Here is a 20,680-nt window from a genome sequence, read left to right as displayed (position 1 = left end):
ATTTACAGTTGTTCAACAGTAATACAAGTCTTAATTGAAAGAGGTTTTAGACATTGCAATTTGCTGTTCTGTATTTACAGTCACACAGTTAAAACAATGAGGAGTTGAGATTTCATTGCAACGCTAAGAGATTTATAAAAAAAAAAAAAAAAAAAAAAAAATCTATATAGTCTTTCACAGAGAGAAAGGTGTGGTACTAGATGCAATTAGTCTCCGTCATATAGTAAAAATGATGCTACAAACGCAGTGAACCCCACAGCTCCACCCAACACCTTTGCTAAAAGACAGTACACTGAAAGAAACTCTCCACAGAGCTGCACTGTCCCAGTACCACGGCCCTCAGAAAAAAAAAAAAAAATTAATTGAACGGCACCTCTTAATGAGGCAAAGTACATATTACTTCTTGTTAAGGCCAAAATACGATCTCAAAAAAAAAAAAAAAAAAGTTGCCTAACACTTTTGCAATTTAAAAATACTTATATTTATATATATATATATATATAAAATATATTGTGTATAGTCTCTAAAAACAGAAAAAGAACAAAAAAAAAAAATTAAAATTCCAGACTAAAAATGGAGTAGCAAGTAGGAAAACCATAAGATTTCCCATACCGGGCATCAATCATAGATTTAAAGCCCTATCCCCTATTATTACAGTGGCACATATAATCCACATTTACAGCTAACACTGAGCTGGTGTAAGTGGCACCAACAGATCTAGGGTACAGTGAAACGAAGTTAGCTCAATGAGTGGCAACATGAGGGGTGATCTTCTTCCGCCTCTTCTGAAGAAGTGGGTTGGATGCATCTTCAATTTTCTTTATCTTAATCTGTTCATAGTCGACCCTCATTGTGGCCAAGGCACTGGTCATCTCCTCCTGCAATGAAAGAAGTGAAATTGGACTCCAAAACTGGAAAAAGCATTGGAATAGGCCATAATCTAGCGATTTTGATTTCTTAATATTGGATGACAATGATTTGCCCAAGGGAATTACCAAACATGGGATCAGAGGTACAAACATTCAATATTCAAGCCTCTATATACACCCATCATTATACAAGTGTTACCTTACCTTGACATCTTCCCACAAATCCTTCTCTTCTTTCAAGACACGGCTAGTATGGAGAGGAGTTGGTGGTATCTGTATGGATTGCTGGTTTAAAGTACAAAAAAAAATAAATAAATTTAAACCTTCATTAAAAAAAAAAAAAAAATACAAAACCAAACATTCAACACACACAAAGTGATATATACAGGTAGCTAGTCTATAAAATTAAAGGCCAGGTTTGTGACATGAGCAGTTATGAAGGGAAAAAACAACACACACACACACACACACACACACACCTTGATGGGGCATAATTCATTTTGCATATGCAGGTGCCAATAGAACAGGGGCCAGCTACTCCCAGCATGCATGCCAAGAGTGGCACAGAAGGCCTATTTTCTCGCTCAGTAGAGGCCCAGGAGAGGAGATCAAAAAATAATGTCACTCATGGGCTCCAGAGTGACTTCATGCTGTCTTTGGAGCTTCTGTCGGACAGAGACGGCTGATAGGGAATTAGAGATCATGTTGGCGTCATGACGTATAATGACACCGATGTGACCCCTGAGAATCAGTGATCGCTGACGTCAGGCACTGAAGAGAACAGAGTGCCGCTCCAGAGCGCAGAAGTATTTATTTTAACAATTATTATTATTAATTTATCACCTCTCCTGGGCCTCTGCTTATTATACTCTGGGGTCTAAAGAGACCCCAAAGTAAAATAGCTAGTAAATGGCAAAAATTAGTTGGATTACTATACTGTGTGGCAATGCCGCTACAGGACACTATTCTGTATTATTCGAAATACCAGTGGCCTAAGATTTTCCAGCTGCCACATGGTGCTCCTGGACGCATACATTTACCAATTATGTACTATGTGCTTCTAATGAGAAAGTACTGCCATTTCCTGGGACACACCTGTAAACGCATGTGTGGCAGCACTTCGCTGTTCTTTTTTGTGGTATATGACTTTAGTATAGGGGTCAGCCTTACAGTTATTAAGCAGCACTCTAAGTACCTCATCTTTCTTTTAAATCAGTACGCTGAAGAAAAATTGTTGCCTATCCCTGTACTAGAGGAATGATGGGAGATTATGGCATACTGTCTTATGATTAAAGGATTGGACATAAATATACTACTGCTGGGTGTAAACTTACCGTATTTTTCGGACTATAAGACGCACTTTTTTTCCCCAAAATTTTGGGGGAAAATAAGGGTGCGTCTTATAGTCTGAAGGTGGCGCCTGGCACCCGCTGTAATAGAGAGTTTAAGTCTTTATACTTAATACTTAGAATCCATCTCTCCAACCATCTTCCGTTTCATGGACACACACAGACACAACCAATTGAATGCCAGAACCAAGCAGTGACTTGAGCATACCATTATCCAAGGGTGATTCATGAATTCTGTAATGGTCATCCTCTGAGTTGGGTCAGTCTTCAACAAGTTTCGAATAAGCTGTTTTACTAAAATGACAAGTTTAGACATTTATAGGTTACATAACGCAACGCAAAAATAAGTAGAAAAATCCATCCTCTCTGGTCAGTTTTACATAGGCAAATAGGAAATTCCTAATTTCTAAATGACTCATGGCAGCATTTATAGTCACTCGCTGTGAGGTCACTTCTCTATTTAGACTGCTATGACCACAGTCGTGGTAACACTTCATGATTGATAGAAACACGTTTCATGTACAAGGAAGCAGATGAACAACTCTCTTACCTTCATCTGATACTTCAGACCACTCGGGATTAGGAAACTCATACTGTCCCATACGGATCCTCTTCTTCATTCCAGGAGATATAGCCAGACCATGGTTGGAATAAAATGGAGGATAGCCACACAATCTGTGAGAAACATTGAAGAAAATCTGAGTCAAATAGGACTGTTCACTACAGTTACTTGGATGGAGATAGTTACTGTATTAGAAAAATCCCTGTACTGAGTCACATGACAAAAAAAAAAAAACACACACACAAAACAACACTCTACACGTCCTCCAATTCTTCCTCTATTTAACATTTCATTTGTTTCCCTATTTTTCAAGTTTCTGCTTTTCGGTCTCGTGTTAATGGGACTCTGAATGCAGCCTAATAAACCACTTACAATACAGGGTAGAAACTTAGATCCTCATTGCTATTAATGGACTTGTAGAGAGAATAATCCTGGATGCAAATGAGCTTGCAAATGATCAGCGGGTAGCCCCAAGCCAAGCAAATGATCTGGCTCTTCTCAATGAACCCACATCTTTTCCATTATGCTAAGAGAATTACATTATCACACAGTTGTCAATGCATTGGCTGGGGAATTAGGTGGTCATGGTGATCAATCATCTTCAAACTAGTGGCATGTATCTTATTTTGAGGATTCGCCACGGGTTTTATACTTTGCAAAGTGGCAAAAGCAGCATTGAAACCCATGTAGATTTTCCAGCGCATCTTTAATTTAAATATGGACTATAGGTAAACAGTCTGAGCGAAAAGAAGTAAGAGAATAGCAGTCTAATAAGTGAAAGACTAGACAAATTTCCTTAGGATCTATTATAAAGTTTCTTATATTCTCCAGTATTATGCATTCTTGAAAAGTGATTTTATAAACTGGGAGGCATGTTTTACAATAGAAATTTCTTATAAAGAAATAACGCAGTTTGCCTCAAAGGCTGGATTCACAACTGCGCTGGAGTCTTCATAGGAAGTTCTGAAAGGAGGACTCTCTCTACCGGTTACTGGGCAGAGCCCATTCTAGTCTATGGACTACACAGGTAACCGTTTTGTAAGCAGACAATCTCCAGCCAAATGGAGACCCGAAAGACCTGAACCCTAGTGTGAACCAATATCTAGATAACATTATGGCCGCCTACATATATACAGAATTACAACAAGTTATAGCAAAAAGTAAAAGTTTGATACTTACAAAATATACATGATGACCCCAAGTGACCACATGTCACATGACTTGTCGTATTTCTCTGGACCTAGAACCTCAGGCGCTTAAAAAAACAAGATATAAAAGTAAAAGAATTAAAATTGGTTGAAAGCTTAAAAAAAATAAAGTGATTGAAAAAAGACTTTTTAACCCCAGAGTTGTCAATTACCATAATTAGCACAGAAAACATGAAAGCAAAATATTGAAACGTTTGTTAATTCTATTACAAAAGCATCAAGACCAATAAGTCTCAGACTTCAAAGCAAACCTCCAACATTATTAGCAGTTGCTGTAAGAGATAAAAATTGGGGAAACCTGTGCCTTCAGAAGGCTCACTCTCCTGGCGCTATAAAGTCTATTTACAGCCCTAATAAACTAGTGTGGATTCAGGATACAAAACTAGGGGAGGGGGATGGGACAAGAGGTTTAAGTGAGGAGTCAGCATTGCTAGCACACTAGTGCAGGTCCCTGGATATTGCACAATAATCCATACCCACCTTCACTAGCAGTATTGAGGGGATATGGTCACTTGGGGAGAGACCACCATATAGGTGTGTGGAGACTTATTAAGCCTTTAGCACTCCACTTCGCAAAGGACCATGGGAAGAATATGCAAATCTGTCTTCCATGATGTAATTAGGAAGTCAGCTGCTGCCTCAGTATTGCAAACCAATAAAGGGCGCTCACTGGAATGTGCAAGCCAATAATTGAGAGACTATACCTGATAATAATCCCAGAGTCATTGCAAAACAAAGGCCTCTTGGAAGGTCGAGCATGATGCAAAAGGGAGCAACCTTTATTGAGTTATTTCACTGGAATTCTGTCTTCCTAACTACATCAGGGAAGACAGGTTTGCACATTCCAGTGAGCGCCCTCTATTGGTTTGCAATACTGAGGCAGCAGCTGACTTCCTAATTACATCATGGAAGACAGATTTGCATATTCTTCCCACATACCAGTATTGAGAGAATATCACAGGCCACAATAAGAGTTAACTAAGGCTGAACCACCAGACAAGCCATATTAGCCAATCATAGACCCTTGCGGGAAATACTCACCCACATAATATGGTGTGTAACAAGGTGTTGCTAAAGAGTTATGAGATGTTGTTTCCTTAGCGAAGCCAAAGTCTGTGAGCTTTAGCACGGAGTTTGGTCTCTTCGACGTGTAGAGGAGATTTTCTGGCTGCATTGAAAGAAAGAGAATGAAGAAGTTTCTAGTCATTGTGTGAGGCAATACCAGATGAGCACAAGGTACTCTGTAAACCAGAAGCTATTCTCATACACAATATAGCCAGCAATAGCCCACATGACATTGAGCAGCTAGTATTCTACCAAGGCGCAGAAACCACATAACTGCTGCCACATAGTTGAAATAGGCCATCTACAGCAGCTGGAAGTCTATGCAAGGAGTTTCTAGAAGATCTGGCACCCAAGATCTCTACATGCAACTAAAATGACTAAGTAGAAAAGCATGTAGTGAGCTTTTATAACTGGAATTCCACATTACACCAGCATCAATTTATATTCATAAAGTAAATATTTAATGCGGCTCGACAAGTGAAAGGCAAGAACGGAGGTTACGTAGCTAAGAATACCAGCTTCATTCCACTGGAGGCCAAGAGCACACGCTCAGATGTTCACAGAAGTAAATGGATAGAGTTGTGTAACACCACAAGGTGTCCATTTACTGCAGTCATGTACCATCAGAGCGAGGGTTGGGGTACCTCTGTTTTGCAGATAGGTGGGGTATATTAGAGGTTCCTTTGCAAATGGTATGTATACATATAAAGAAAATAACCCTTTAAGTCTCTTCCATAAATGGGCCTAAAAAGGTTGATCTCAGATACCAGGCGTTCAGACGTCATTTGTGGGAAAGTACTTGATGTCAATAATGTGGTATTCTGCACACTAATTGTAGGTGTGTGCTGACACTGGATGCTTTGGCGCCATATTTGGCGCAAATTTTAGGATAAGTGTTCATAGGGGCTATATACACTAGTTACGCTGGGTTCACACCTGCGTCTGGGGTCTCCGTACTATGGTTTCCGTCTTCTGCATGGCAGAAGACGGAAACCATAGATCGGGTCCGGCCGTGCGCGGCGGTGAGCGTTTTAGGCTCTCCGCCGCGAAACCGGATTTTTTTATCCGGACACAGTACTGCATGTCCGACTCTGTGTCCGGATTATAAAACCCGGTTTCGCGGCGGAGAGCGCAAAACGCTCACTGCCGCGCACGGCCGGACAGCTTTCTCACCCATTCAAATGAATGGGTGAGAAAGTCTCCTGCAGGTTTCCGTCTCCTGCATCTGTTTTATGCAGGAAACGGAAACCTGCAATAAGGACCGACGACGCAGATGTGAACGAGCCCTTATTGGGAATGTAAATTCACTCAGGTATTTTTTTTTTATCATTTGATTTTTTAATGGCAGACACAGGATATAAAAAGCTAATGGGATGACGTCAATGCCCTTGACAAAAGGCAGCACCAAAACACATGTTGGGGTTGGCACCATCCTAGAACTTAATCATGAGACCAGAAAAAGGTATATTCCTAATAGCAGGAGTATTTTTTACTTTTATATTGGCTATTGTTTGCAAGTTTATTGTTGCATTTGTTGGGCAATTGTACCTATATGAAATATGTGGTTTACACTATAATTCCATTTATATCATATTAGTGGTTTTTCCATTCCTTATATTTCATTGCATTTTTGAGATAATGTATAGGGCTCCATCCTGTGAATGTCGCCTACATCACTGTATCCTTTGTTACTAAATAATCTACCTTTTTACATTTATATACTGTGCGATATGTGTGAGTTTTATTGTATTTATGAACTATTTACCCTTTATCTAGTTCACAACTTAAATTTCGGATCATTTATATTGCTGGAATGCATAGTCACTACTTTTTTGGAAGACAGAATAATAGTACAGTCTACAGCACTTATGAAGCTGACAAAGGTACCAGAAGTCAGAAGTACCCTATCAAAGTCTATGGGAGCCCATTAATATAAGCTCTTATTTATGATGAAACTCCAAGTTTTGGTCCAATTAAACCCTGGACACAAGTATATGGGAGAGAGGTGATAAAGGCAGTAAATTGAGTCACCCTTGTTAGGAGGGTAGCCTGGCTAACCAATGGGTTTTAAAGGAAAGGAAATAGGCATTTGAGTCCTATTTGTTTTGACACAAGACTTAGGGACCTAGCCTACTTCCAGTGATAACTTGTCAATTAAAAGGGGTTTTCTGAGCAATTTTTTTTTTTAAAAGGTCCGATAGTGTTATTAATGGGTTAAAAGTACACCCATATACTTTTACCAATGTTGAGAGTGATTTCTGGTTTTCTGTGGTAGCTCCTGGCATCTTCTGCATTTGTTTACAATGGTGTTAGCTTCCTGCTATGTAGTTTCCTGTATACCTTCCACACTACCTGTCACTGCTCCCCTTCCCACTGAGTTACAACCCCCACTGTTTCCGTTGATAAGCTATCCTGCCCATTACTAAGACCCCATCCCCCCCCCCCCCTCGCTCTCCATCATACTTGCCTATCTTCTGTGAGACCGCTCCTCCTTTCTCCTCCACTGTGTGCAGGCTGGAGTCGCTGCGCACAGACCAAAATTACCTGTGAAACCTGCACAGTAGAGATTGAGTGTCATCTCTACAGCGCATGCCTTGCAGACACAGCATCTTCAGCCTCTAGTAAGAACTTGGAGAGGAAGAGGAGAGGAGCCTTTCTTGGGGGTGGTATTGGTGACGCTCTGTTTCAGAAGCGGTGAAACTGAATGTCACCAGATTATCAAAATATTATTATATATATATATATATATATATATATATATATATATATATATATATATATATATATATATATATATATATATATATTTTATACAATTTAGAAGTCAGGCAGGGGGAGGGGGGTTAATTTGTATTTTAATTTGTATGTTATCCCGAACAATCCCTTTCAGATCTTAAACCGTTATGGAGGTTTTCAAACCCTTTGCTATGGATAGGTATAAATCATTGTGATGCCCAAACTATAGCTAAACACCAATAAAACGCTTCACCAATCCTACATACTGCAGACACATACCTTAACATCTCTGTGGGCAATATTGATTGAATGTAAATACTGAATAGCCTCTCCAATGCTTTTCATGATGTCGGAAGCCTCTGCAATAAGTGAGAAAAATAAGTAATTTAACACAAAGATCATTTGAAACTATAGGCTCAAGTGAAACAGTAGACTAGTCGGGGGGAGGGGCGAAAACTCTGATCTGAAGACACATCCTATTCTGTCACTGCCACAAGTGTGTCACATCCTAAGTGAATAAATTCAAGCAAGCATTCCACTGCATGTAGGAATGGAGGACATTCCCTCACTAGAAGATTGGGCAGGATCCAGGAACAGTCAGGCTTTTAATATCGCAGACATACCTCTTTCAGTAAAAGCTTGGTCACCTCGATCTTGAATTCGACTGAAGAGTTCACCACCATCCAAACTGAAAGACAGATAACGGATTTTTAACAATTTCAAATTCTAACACAATAGCACAATATAATTTACAGCGGTTGCTGACAATCCTAGGCAAGAGTAATGTCACAATGTTTTCTGTGGGAGTCTAAGCAGTGGTCTTAAATCTGCACCGTCAGTTACCTGTAAGTATAAGAAATCTTATTCCGAGCACTTGAAAAATACATTAGGAATACGCACACAACCCGTAACGATTTATTTAGAAGTTTAAAACAAATGCTTAAAGGGGTTGTCCCGTCACAAGGATCCTATCTATAATGCTTATTAATGTGAATGTAAGACTTTTCCTAAATACATTGCTTCAGCAAAACTGCTTTGTTTGGCCACTATCTCACTTTATTCATTTTTTTGTGGCCACAGCCCTGACCTAGCTGCTCATCAGTCAAGTGATGTATCAGCCTGCTCTCAGGAGGGAGGGAGGAGGGGCTAAGTGCACGGGAGCGAGCCTGGAGGAGGGAGGGGGGGGGGGGTAGTTTACCCTTTGGGGGAAGGGGCCGCCAATACAGGGTTAGACGCCGGCACAAGTGAAGCCAGCAACATCGCTATGCTTCTGCCCTGCATGAAGCAAGTAGCGGCAGAAGCGATGCTGCTATTTCAGGGGGGGCGCCGGAGGAGCGTAATAACAGCATCGCTTCTGCCGCTGCTGGCTTCATGCAGGGCAGAAGTATAGCGATGTTGCTGGCTTCACCTGTGCCAGTGTCTACACTCCCCGGCATCCGCTGTAATAGAGAGGCGGATGCTAGGGACAGTTAGACGCCGGCACAGGTGAAGCCAGCAACATCACTGAAGCCAGCAGCGGCAGAAGCGATGCTATTATTCCGCTCCGGGGTCACATATGCAAAGCCAAGCGGCGAGATGCTGCCGGCCCTGCGTGCGCGCTCATACACCAGTCTAGCCTTCACAATGCGAATACAGACCCGACACCCTGTCGGGTCTGTTTTTGCACTGTGAAGGCTAGACTGGTCTATGAGCACGCACGCAGGGCCGGCGGCATGTCGCCGCTTGGCTTTGCATATGTGACCCCGCCCACCAATGACAAGACAAAGCCGGAAGACAGAAGAATTCACAGAAACGAAGACTGGTAAATATGCGACGTGGGACAACCCCTTTAACTGGAGAAGAGAGAATAACCACAAACCCCCAGCCCTCTGTGGCAGAGCCAAGTCCCCAGTTACATTCCCTCACTGGTTTGAAGTGATCGCCGCTGTGGCCAATTACTGCCCTTAGTGGTCACATATCAGGTACGAGTGAAGTCATCACCGAAGTTATGAGGACTCATTCTATTTATTTATACCATTTGTATGGGCTATTGTATGATCTGGTTCTTTTGATATCTAAAACCATGTTTGAGGAGGGGGTGAACATGGAGGAATCCCTCTTCATTTTCTACCACCGAATTTGGCCACGGGATTGCCAAACTGTGGGAAAATCAAGCAGGACTTTTTTTTTTTTTTTTTTTTTTAATTTACCACGTCCTGATGCGATCTCTGCATCCCTTTGAAGCAATGGAGGCAGAATCCACTCAAATCCGTGACAGATTCCGCTGTGTGAAGCTAGCCTAAGAGATGACCTTATACACAAATACCTTTGTAATGCTCCCGCTTGCCATGGATAATCATTGATAACTATGTTATAGGGCACCAATGAGAGAAGAAGCCCCTTATGTGTCCAGTGATCACATAAGGCTCAGATACTGAGCATACTTCTTCAATTCTATTGAACATAGGTGGTTGAGCGATTCCTGCTAGCCAATACCAATCTATATAAAAGGGGCTTCTCTGCACTAGTAACATAAACAGATGAACTTCGTGAGAAGGAAGGGAAATAAGATCAGGGATGAAATAACAGGTAGACAAAAGGAACAATTTTTGTTTTTCCTCCCAGATTGACACTTTATACTCTTATTGGATCACGCCAAATATATTGCTTAATCATGGGCAATCCCTTTGGGAATGGCATATTTCAAAAGGTGAAATTCTGCTTTGGTAATCAAACCTATCAAGACCCTTGGTGAGGAAATTGTTAAGAAAAAAAAAAACAAAAACAAAAAAAAAAACACAATGCAACCACACACACCACTGATTTATAGTTTTTAAACTTTCTTTATGTTGCAAGGTTTTTGCTCAATCCAGAATCCCAAGGCAATGGAATGTTTAGTGTGAAATCTGAGTGAGCAGCCGCTTTCCCTTTGGATGTCGCAACGTTAGCCTGAAGGTGGAATACATACTCATATATGCAAATATATTATTCTCTTCACACATTTGCGAGAACTTTCTTACACCCCTCATTCAAAACATTGTTACATATAGAAATGAAATCTCCACTAGCTACAACCCAGATTAGACCCCCAAAGCAATATACACAGTTATACTGCATGTTGGATTCTGGGAATGAAAGCTAGCACCTAAATTCTGCGCTTTCCAGGCTGTAAAAGAAACATCTAGGGAAACAAGGGAAGTTCCCAACAATATGGCAGGCCAATATGTAGCTTATACTTACCACTCCATTATAATAAGAAGACATTTTCGTGACTGGTACAGATTCTCATATACATCAATAATCTTTACAATGTGTGGGCACTGAGACGCCCTCCAGTGCAGCTCTACTTCTCTGCGTGCCTTGGGACAGTCTTGTAGCATCTACAGTGGAAAGAGAAGACATATGATTTAATTTTATATTTTATTTTTTTTATTTAAAAAGATAAGTTACATTTTAGATACATTCTTCCTCTGGTGCTGGACTTTTTTCCTATTTACTCTTGATTAGGCTACCATGGAAAGGACTTCCACAGCTTTTGTATTCTGGCTGGAGGATTAGTCATTGAATCTTTTTGTATAACAGATGTATGGTCAGGAATGGTGTCCATCATCTGAACTCTTATCTACTCTATAGCAGGTGTTCACTTTCATTGTAATCCTGCCTGTGAAGAGAAGACTACTGAGAAGTCATTGCTATAGAATGATCCATTATAATCAACTGTAGGGTTAGGCAGGGAGGTATGGATGATTTGAACAGGGCGCCACGCAAAGGGGGGGGGGGGGGGGATAACCTTGGTGGATAAAGAGAGGGGGTATCCACTTGTCAGAAGCCGCCATTTTAGTAGCAATGGAGACGTGGTCGATAGAGGATCGTGTGTAACACCTTTATTGAAAAACGGGCCATTCTGTCATTCAAACAGAGACGTTTCCGTCACGTTCGTGTTCCGATGTTTGACACAATAACGAAGTGGGTGAATAACTGTCAACGAATAGGTTCTTTGAGAGCCAGAACTGCACAAGGAGGTGACCGAACGGTACGGACCCCGGAAAACATCGAAAGGGTGTGTCAAGCAGTTGAAGCTAGCCCTCAGTGTTCGGCCGTACGGCATGCTCGTGCTCTTCGCATGTCGGACCGATCAGTTCGCCGGATTTTACACCTGGACCTTTGATTTTTATAATGGCAACATCCAAGCTAAATATTGAAAAAATAAAATGAGTTTCGTTGAAAAATGTGTGTGTAACTGTTCTTTCAAATCATCCATACCTCCCTGCCTAACCCAGTATAATTATTATAAGGTTCAGTGGGCACGAAAAAGACACTAACTACAGAGATGAGATGAGCCAAAGCACCAGACACACCCACTTGTATAGATTAGCTACTCAATGTATGTAGAAAAATAATAAAAGTAGAGGAATTTTTTTTAGCTGCGTGAATGATCTTTCTAGGGATATAGTTACAATGTCTCATTAAGGAGAACACCATTAAGTGTCATATAGGCCATGCAATGTTCCCATTCGGGAAGGGGGGGGGGGCTGAGCCTTTAGCGCTACTTTTTGGAAGGCAGCAATATAAATCCTGACATGATACCAGAAGTAATACAGGTGCCCATAAACATTTGTTGAAAGGCAAGAGCTTGAAATCTAAATAGCAATAGGAAAATAGCAGAACCACCACTTATAACACATAATATTCTACCACTAGTCACATCTTTAAACAGACACTCGTCTCTAACCATGAATTTCTATGTTTTAGAGCCACTCTATTCCTGTTTTGCAAATATGTTTAACAGTTATTGCTGGTGAATAATGAATAGAAAGCTGCTACGAATCGCGACAAACAGATTTTCTTTTACTCAGCAATTAGAGAGCGAAAAGAAAATATCAGGGAAACATTTTACGTCATGGAAAGTGTAATGTCACATATTAAAATGAAATGTTCAAGTAAAACCTAGTAGAGAGACTCCCACACAGCGTTCAGTATGATGGAAGTATGGTTAATAATTTAAGGGAATTAGCAAAACAGGAAATGTTGACATATGAACCAATAAAACAGTTATCTTGCAATTTAGAGGATCAAAGCAAATGTCAGATTAAGGCCCAGCTCACATCGGCGATCGAGTTTCCGTTTGGGGAGTCCGCTTGGGGGCCCTCTGAACAGAAACCTATATGCATTAAACAGCAGTTACCTAAGAAACCACCCGGAGCCCATAGACTATAATGAGGACCGCGTGAACCTATGCAAGCAGCACTTATCTGCATGTTTTGGGCGGAAACCACACGGATCTCATTGTAGTCTATGGAGTCCATGTGGTTTCTTAGGTAACCGCTTTTTAATGGGTATAGGTTCCCGTTCGTTCAGGGAAGGGGGGCCCCCCCGAACGCTGATGTTAATCAGGCCTAAGGGGGAACACCCCTCTGACAGTACAGCGCTATGGACTCTACTATCAGGAGGCCGTTTCTCAGTATGATACTTAAAGGCGTTGTCCCATCACAAGGATCCTATCTATACTGCTGGTTAATGTGGATGTAAGACTTTTCCCAAATACATTGCTTCAGCAAAACGGCTTTGTTTGTCCACTATCTTACTTTATTCTTTTTTTTTTTTTTTTTGATACATCCCTTGACTTATCTGGTCATAAGTCAAGTGATGTATCTGCTGTATCTGTATCTAGTTATTCCTGTGTCTATACCATGTGACCTAGCTTCCTGTTAGCAGATAGAGGAGAGGAGCTGCTTTCATTTCTTCATTCAATTGTGTTCATTATGGCAGAGACAGGCAGTCTCTGTATATAACACAGAATGGAGTTGCTGCTGCCTGTACTTCATAGTCCAATATGGGTGGGCGGAGCTACATGTGAATTTGGGGGTGGGGCTAAATGGCAGGTTGCATGTGAAACCCCGCCCACCAAATGATGCAAGAAACCAGGAAGAAAGAAGATTTTACAGCAGTAAAGACTGGTGAGTATGTAACGTGGGAATACCCCTTTAAGAGCTATGGTAACGGCACCAATGTCTCTTCACCAGGGGCACATAATGGAAAGCCAGCTTTCTAGCAGTATATAAAACCACAGGTGCCCGAGGATCTGAAAGGTCCTCTTTAAGCAGACAGGGTCTCAGTCATTTTGGTTGCCATGAGGACCTAAAAGCTAGTGTAAATCTAGCGTAAATCATCCTGGAAGCAAGATTCTGCTTACCCTAATAAGATACAAAGTTTTATATACTTCTGTACAATAACTGCAATTATTACGTTCTCCCCCACCTCCATGAATTTAAGGTTTCCACCTTCTAAATGTAGGTTAAATTAGATATCACAACGTTGTAATCTTGTTTAGGCAGGGCAAGCATTTTCTCTTACATCTCACTACATGTATCAACAAATCCCGTCATCTTGACTATCTTGCTGGCTCATAAAACAGGATCCTAAAGAAAGTGATAATTAGGCCACCAAACCTACCAAAGATCCCCCAAGTGACACTGCAACATCCTTGCTGAAGCATAAAAGAGATCTATATCCCAACTAATTGCAGAACATGTTTTGGGGTCTATTCACATCTGTGTTGTAGTTTTGACAACAAAATACATACACATGATGGAATCTGCAATGCAAACTCCAAAGATATGTATGCCCTATACACTAAAGTTAGCCTCATGAATCTCAGGTCCAGTTCACATCCGTGTCCAGGCCATTCCGTTCCCCTGTATGCATGAAAAATGCGGAAAGAAAAGTCCTGCAAGCAGCACTTTTCTCTCCGCATTTTTCATGCGGAAACCACACAGACCCCAATATAGTCTATGGGGTCCATCGGTTTCCTAAGGCAACTGCTTTTTATGCAGATTAGTTTTCCGTTCAGGGGATCCCCAAGCAGACTCCCTGAACGGAAACCCACGCGCAGATGTGAATAGAGCCTAAGACATTTATTTTTTTCCCCAACCACTAACACTACAATGTGCCCTCATGAAAATATTATAAATGCAAAAATCTCTTGGACTCTTGATGGTAGTTAGTCTACACCTACAGTTTCAACTAAATTTCTAGCCATGTACAAAAAAAAATTATTTCATTCAATCTGACTTACTGGCGACTGTTGATATTGTATTCCATATGATGCCTGTGAAGACCCTACTGATATTTTACTTTGGTCATCTAGAAATTGCTTTCACTACCACATACAAAAAAAAAATAAAAAATAAAAAAAAAAAAACACAACAACTGCACAGTCACTGACCCCACAGGTTCTAGCAGGTACTGCCTGTAGGCCTACTGAATCCTTATAGGTATGCAATACTACCTGGGGCAGCATCGCTCTCAGTAATCTTCCATAGGGCAGCACTGAAGCATCTAAAGTCTGTCAGGTATACAGAGTGTGAGCAGTGCGGCTCCTGGCATGTAAACATTACAGCCACACTGTCCACGAGCAGATCTCTGGGATAACCCCTTTAATCTACAAGGAAGAAAGCGGCCGTTTTAGCACCACCCATTGGAAATATCAACCGGCCCTTTGCAACATATTAGAATATAAGCACAGAAGGCTATCTTTTCCTTATGTGAAATAGGTAACAGTAAAGAGCAACTCTCTTACTTGTGGATGCATTAATTTGCATTTTCGGGGAAAGGGGGGGGGGGGGAGATAACCTACAATACCAAACAAAGCCCATTGACAAGGTGGAGGATTTCTAAATTAAATTATTTATTTTTTTAGAAAACCTCCAAACCCTCCCCCCTTCCTTTTTTTTCTTAATCCTAAACAACCCCTTTCATCAACTCAATCTATGTACACAGGAACAGAACATTCCTGGAACTAGGAAATATCTTCTGCTTAGAAAAGCGGAATCAGAAGAATAGAAAAATATTACACATAAATTCCAAATAGCTAAAATTTCCAAGGAAGAGAATGTTCCTACAATAACAGTCATAACCACAGATAAGCCACAGGGCGTGCTATGTTCTGATGTACTAAGTTATAATTGCAGAGATTTCTATTAATCTATAAACGGAGGTTTATTTGTAATTACTCCCATCAAAACTGTTTACAAACAGACATCATTGCTACAAGGAGCTGATCAGTATATACAATGGCACTACACAGAGGTGAAAGGAAAGTTTTCTATGATCGAAAAGCTGTACAACTGTTTAGCCAAAGCTATAGGTCAACTTGACCACCATTAAATGATAAGACGACTTTTAAATAGGGCTGAGAAAGTAATTCAAAATAACCTGAAGTCAACCTGGACAAGCAACGTGACCTCATAGCATGTGTGATAGTGACACATCCATGCATCACAACACCAAGTGATCGCTAAAGCCTAACCACAGGCCCAGGGGAGGTGTTTGATCACGTGCTCTGGGCCTCCGCTTATACTCTGGGGTCTGAGGAGACCTCCAGATTATATTAGTTTGGTTGGGACAGGTTTGGATCAAGAGAAACCACCAGAAGAACCTCGTATGATAAATCTCACAAGTTTCGCCCAACACATACTCACAATTCAAAAAAGGGGCATGACCTAAATAACCACACTCAATCATAAATTAAAATCTCTGATTGAAAGTACCAGGTAAAAACCAAGTTCACACACAACAAAGAAGAAGAAAAAAAAATACAACTGTTAGTATTTTCAAGGTGAAAACAGAATTTCTGACTCACATTTAGAATACTTTAATCCTATTGGGAAATTGGTTATTGCATGGCTCAGTATAAAACAGTTATAAACAGGACAGCAGAGCGCTACAAACTATCATATAGAGTTATTATATAATAATGAACACTATATTCTAGTGTTCATTATTATATAATAACTCTATATGATAGTTTGTAGCGCTCTGCTGTCCTGTTTATAACTGTTTTATACTGAGCCATGCAATAACCAATTTCCCAACCACATTCTAGAGTGACCCCTAACTATTTACAGGGTTCTTAAATTGTGGAGATTGCTGAGGGAACGAATGACCTTCTGAACTTTGGCCTCCCACAGCTTGACTATATGAAGGAACTCTGCTTACTGAGGAGGACTTGGTTAAGAAGGTGTGAGGGATTGTCAGCCCATTTTTATTAATTTAGCAATCTTTAGTCCATCCGTTGCCCTAGTGTTCCCTCCCCAAGCAGTGACCCCCATAGAATAGGGCCCCAGGAATCACAGATCAATAGAAGTTTTCTAGTAGATCACTGCACACCTTGAAGGACTAATAGCCATGAAGAGAATTGCCTGCTGGTTCCTTTTCAGAGTGGGGTCCAACCCAATTTATAGTCCGGGTATAAGTACTTCTATATGACAAACCCTTTCCACCTACTGACCTCAATACTGACTACTAGCTAGCGGAAAAAAGCAGCGAGTGGCTCCCATTGAAGTCAATGAGAGCCATTTTTGGCAGTGGATTTTGAGGCAGATTACGTGTCAAAATCTGTAGCCTAAAGACTGTGTGAACGAGCCCTATCTGGGGTAAGTTGTATGACTGAAATATGGTATGAAATATTCAGAAATTTACACCTAAAACTAGGCAAATAGCAATAGAGTCAAGAATACAGTTTTATTAGACAAATATCAACTTGGTCTCCAAACAACAAGGTGGGATAAATAGGATGAGTCACCATTCAGATGTTACATACAGGAAAACACACGGTCCTACTGAACATGGCATGAATTCGGGCAAAGGTGTCCCCTTACAGTAAGAAATAAGATCAGCAGCTCAAACATCTCTGACATGTATGAGCTAATGTGGAAGGAATCCATCACCTCGGTGCTGATGTCACACCATGGAAGGAGGTTATCTGGCCACCTGCAGCATAGAAAGGAGTAGTGGAGAGTCACTGAGGTAGTCGGCATGGCTCGGAATGCATTAAAAAATGTATAGAAATTAAATAAAAAAAATAAAGTTAAGAATGTAACATGGTGCTAGGTAAATCAGGTATACTAGAATATCTGTTGTTTTAGCTCTATGGTAAATATTCCAAATGATTAAAAGGGACACCGAGAGAGAGAGTAATTGTCAGACCCAGCGTTCAGGAAATCGGGGACCCAATGTTCCCCTGAACGCACCAGGTGAATGAAGTTGTGATGTATTTGGGTGGCCAACCCTGTCCCAAAAAAAAAAAAAAGCCCTGTTGTAACTATGAACTGGAAAAAAAAATTTATATATATATATATATATATATATATATATATATATATATATATATATATATATATATATATATAGCGCTCTTTGCATGTACAGAACCTGAACCCCATTATTCATTGTCTGTGAACCCTTACAACCTACAGTACAAGTCAAACAAATGCCACTATGACATCTCTCTCCAGTAGGGGTCCGTTGTGTTAAAAATATCTACCTAAATATCACAGTATACAATATTTTGTATAGTATAGCACAATAGTAACAATACTTTTACTGTGCAGCATATATGATGCAATGTGTAGAGAGATCCAGTGCTATATTGTCTGACGTAATCCAAAAGGAAGATGAGGGAGAATTTCAGGACTCCTTGACTCAGCACTTGGGAGATGTACAGCGATTTTGTTGTAAAGTGCTGGTCAGAGGGCAATAACAGGAAACTAAGCGGACGGCAAGAAAGTTACACAATCTGTTCATTATGCTGGAGGCCTTTTATAGGGAATATTACAGATTATGCCACACAGTAGTCTGACAGTGCTGAGTTCAGATACTTTACTACTATGTTTTATATTATACATAAAGTTTAGTTCTTTGATGTTGACAATAAAAATAAAAATAAAAATAATTCCCCCAATCAATAACACAAGCGGAGAGAAAATAGATTACATACAGTTATGGGGGGAAAACAAACAAATCCAGAAAATCACATTGTCTGATTTGGAAAGAAATTACTTGCAAATTATGGTGCAAAATAAGAATTTGGTCAATTAGGGGGCGTTCACACTACCATCTGTGTCCAACAGGTAGTGTCCGTTCAAAATCTGGCACGGACATTAGGAGTGGACACTAGCCGTGTCCGTGACACCTGTCATTTATTCAAATGGCGATCGGGTGCGTTCTTTTGCACTCCGTGCCCTTTCTTCACTGTCCGCATTTAAAGACGTCCGAATTTTCAAGCGGACAGAAAAACCCTACATGTCGAGTTTTTCTGTCCGCTTGAAAAGTCGGACATCTTTACATGCGGACAGTGAAGGAAGGGCACGGAGTGCAAAAGAACGCACCCGATCGCCATTTGAATAAATGACAGGTGTCACGGACACAGCTAGTGTCCACTCCTAATGTCCGTGCCAGATTTTGAACGGACACTAGGAGCGGACACTACCTGTCGGACACAGATGGTAGTGTGAACGCCCCCTTACAAAAGTTCATCTTAATACTTTGTTGTATAGCCTTTGTTGGCAATGACAGAGGTCAAATGTTTTCTGTAAGTCTTCACAAGGTTGGCACACACTGTTGCTGGTATGTTGGCCCATTCCTCCATGCAGATCTCCTCTAGAGCAGTGATGTTTTGGAGCCGTCACTGGGCAACACCGACTTTCAACTCACTCCAAAGGTTTTCTCCCAATACTCTTCTGGATCATCCAAATGCTTTCTAGCAAACTTCATACGGGCCCGGACATGTACTGGCTTAAGAAAGGGGACACGTCTGGCACTGCAGGATCTGAGCCCCTGGTTCTTGTGATCATTTTGACCCCACGGGATGAGATCTAGCTTGGAGCCCCAGATCGAAGGAGATTAATCACACCAAGCTGCTTGTCTGCCAAAACAGACAGCGATTTTCTGGATTTGTTTTCTCATTTTGTCTCTCATAGTTGAGGTCTACCTATAATGTCAATTACAGGCCTCTTTTGATCTGTGGGAGAACTTGCACAATTGGTGGCTGACTAAATACCTCCTCCCCCCCCCCCCCCCCACTGTATCAGACCCCCCACCACCACCGATCAGAAATTGATGACCTATTACTACGGAATCAAAGTTGTCTGCTTTTCACCACAGGTTTTACATTTGTGGCTGGGCCAGTTTTCAATTTTTGAGCTTCAAAGGCTGAAAACTGTGCTAAACCTATAGCAAGAAACTGACCTACGGTGTACTCCATACGCTGGGTTCACACCAACATTCAGGTCTCTGCTTTCCGTTTCCGTCTTCTGCATGCAGAAGACTGAAACCTGTCATGCCGAGTCCGGCCATGAGCGTTTCATGCTCTCCGCAGCAAAACTGTTTTTTTTTTTTTTTTTTTTTTTTTTTAAACCGGACACAAAGACCTGCATGTCAGACTCTGTGTTTGGGGGGGGGGGGGGGGGGGGGGAAGGTTTCGCCGTGGAGAACATAAAACTCTCACGGCCAGACATTTTTCAAACCCATTCAAATGAATGGGATTGAAACATGACTGCAGGTTTCCGTCTCCTGCCCAGTTTTGTGCAGGATAAGGAAACCTGCAGAACAGAGACCCGGGGCGCAGATGTGAACGAGCCCATACCCACAGCACAAGACACTTTGTCCTGTGGATAGGAATTAAATCCTATACTGGTACTGTATATGACAGCAGGTCAGCTGCTGCCACTACACCATATATGGCCCTGGCCTTCAACTAGCTATATACTTCACTCACCCTCAGCTAGAGTGTGCATGATCATGATGGAGTTGGCCAAAACAGTTACTGCGTAAAAGCACTTTTAGTTGACAAGTGGAGCTTTTACAACCCTTAACTGCAAGGCATTCATTACAGATCATCATCTTCTGGCACCCAACATTCAGTTCTCTAATAATCCATATTATTGGCCATAAGTTACAGTACACAAATTTTCAAAGCAGGTCGCCAAGAAGGTCATCAACTTGAGTAGATGCTGGTAGGTCAGACAAAGACATCTCCTTCAGTTATTATTAGAATGCCACAACCAAGAAAAATTCCACTAGCATCAGATTCTAATCCCCGGAAACACAAGTGTCCCAAAATAGCATCTTATC

General features: G+C 41.1%; 2 protein-coding genes across 2 annotated transcripts in view; both read right to left on the bottom strand.

Annotated features, from left to right (window-relative positions):
- DYRK3 (dual specificity tyrosine phosphorylation regulated kinase 3) overlaps positions 1–20,680 on the bottom strand; it is a 313,386-nt gene that overhangs the window by 135,251 nt on the left and 157,455 nt on the right. The gene's annotated exons all lie outside the window — the stretch shown is intronic.
- Positions 418–20,680, bottom strand: part of MAPKAPK2 (MAPK activated protein kinase 2) — a 42,286-nt gene continuing 22,023 nt past the window's right edge. The window contains exons 2-10 of the mRNA XM_075264181.1: positions 11,009–11,148; positions 8,413–8,477; positions 8,069–8,148; positions 5,030–5,156; positions 3,960–4,035; positions 2,769–2,893; positions 2,427–2,512; positions 1,074–1,154; positions 418–878 (exon numbers count right to left, since the gene is read on the bottom strand). Coding sequence (XP_075120282.1) covers positions 744–878; positions 1,074–1,154; positions 2,427–2,512; positions 2,769–2,893; positions 3,960–4,035; positions 5,030–5,156; positions 8,069–8,148; positions 8,413–8,477; positions 11,009–11,148 — 915 coding nt within the window. The 3' untranslated portion in view covers positions 418–743. The remainder of the gene's footprint in view (positions 879–1,073; positions 1,155–2,426; positions 2,513–2,768; positions 2,894–3,959; positions 4,036–5,029; positions 5,157–8,068; positions 8,149–8,412; positions 8,478–11,008; positions 11,149–20,680) is intronic.

The sequence above is a fragment of the Leptodactylus fuscus genome, chromosome 2 (assembly GCF_031893055.1).
Source record: "Leptodactylus fuscus isolate aLepFus1 chromosome 2, aLepFus1.hap2, whole genome shotgun sequence".
NCBI classification, from domain to species: domain Eukaryota; kingdom Metazoa; phylum Chordata; class Amphibia; order Anura; family Leptodactylidae; genus Leptodactylus; species Leptodactylus fuscus.
Note: the sequence above shows the minus strand (reverse complement) of the source record. Positions and strands in the feature narration are given on the sequence as shown.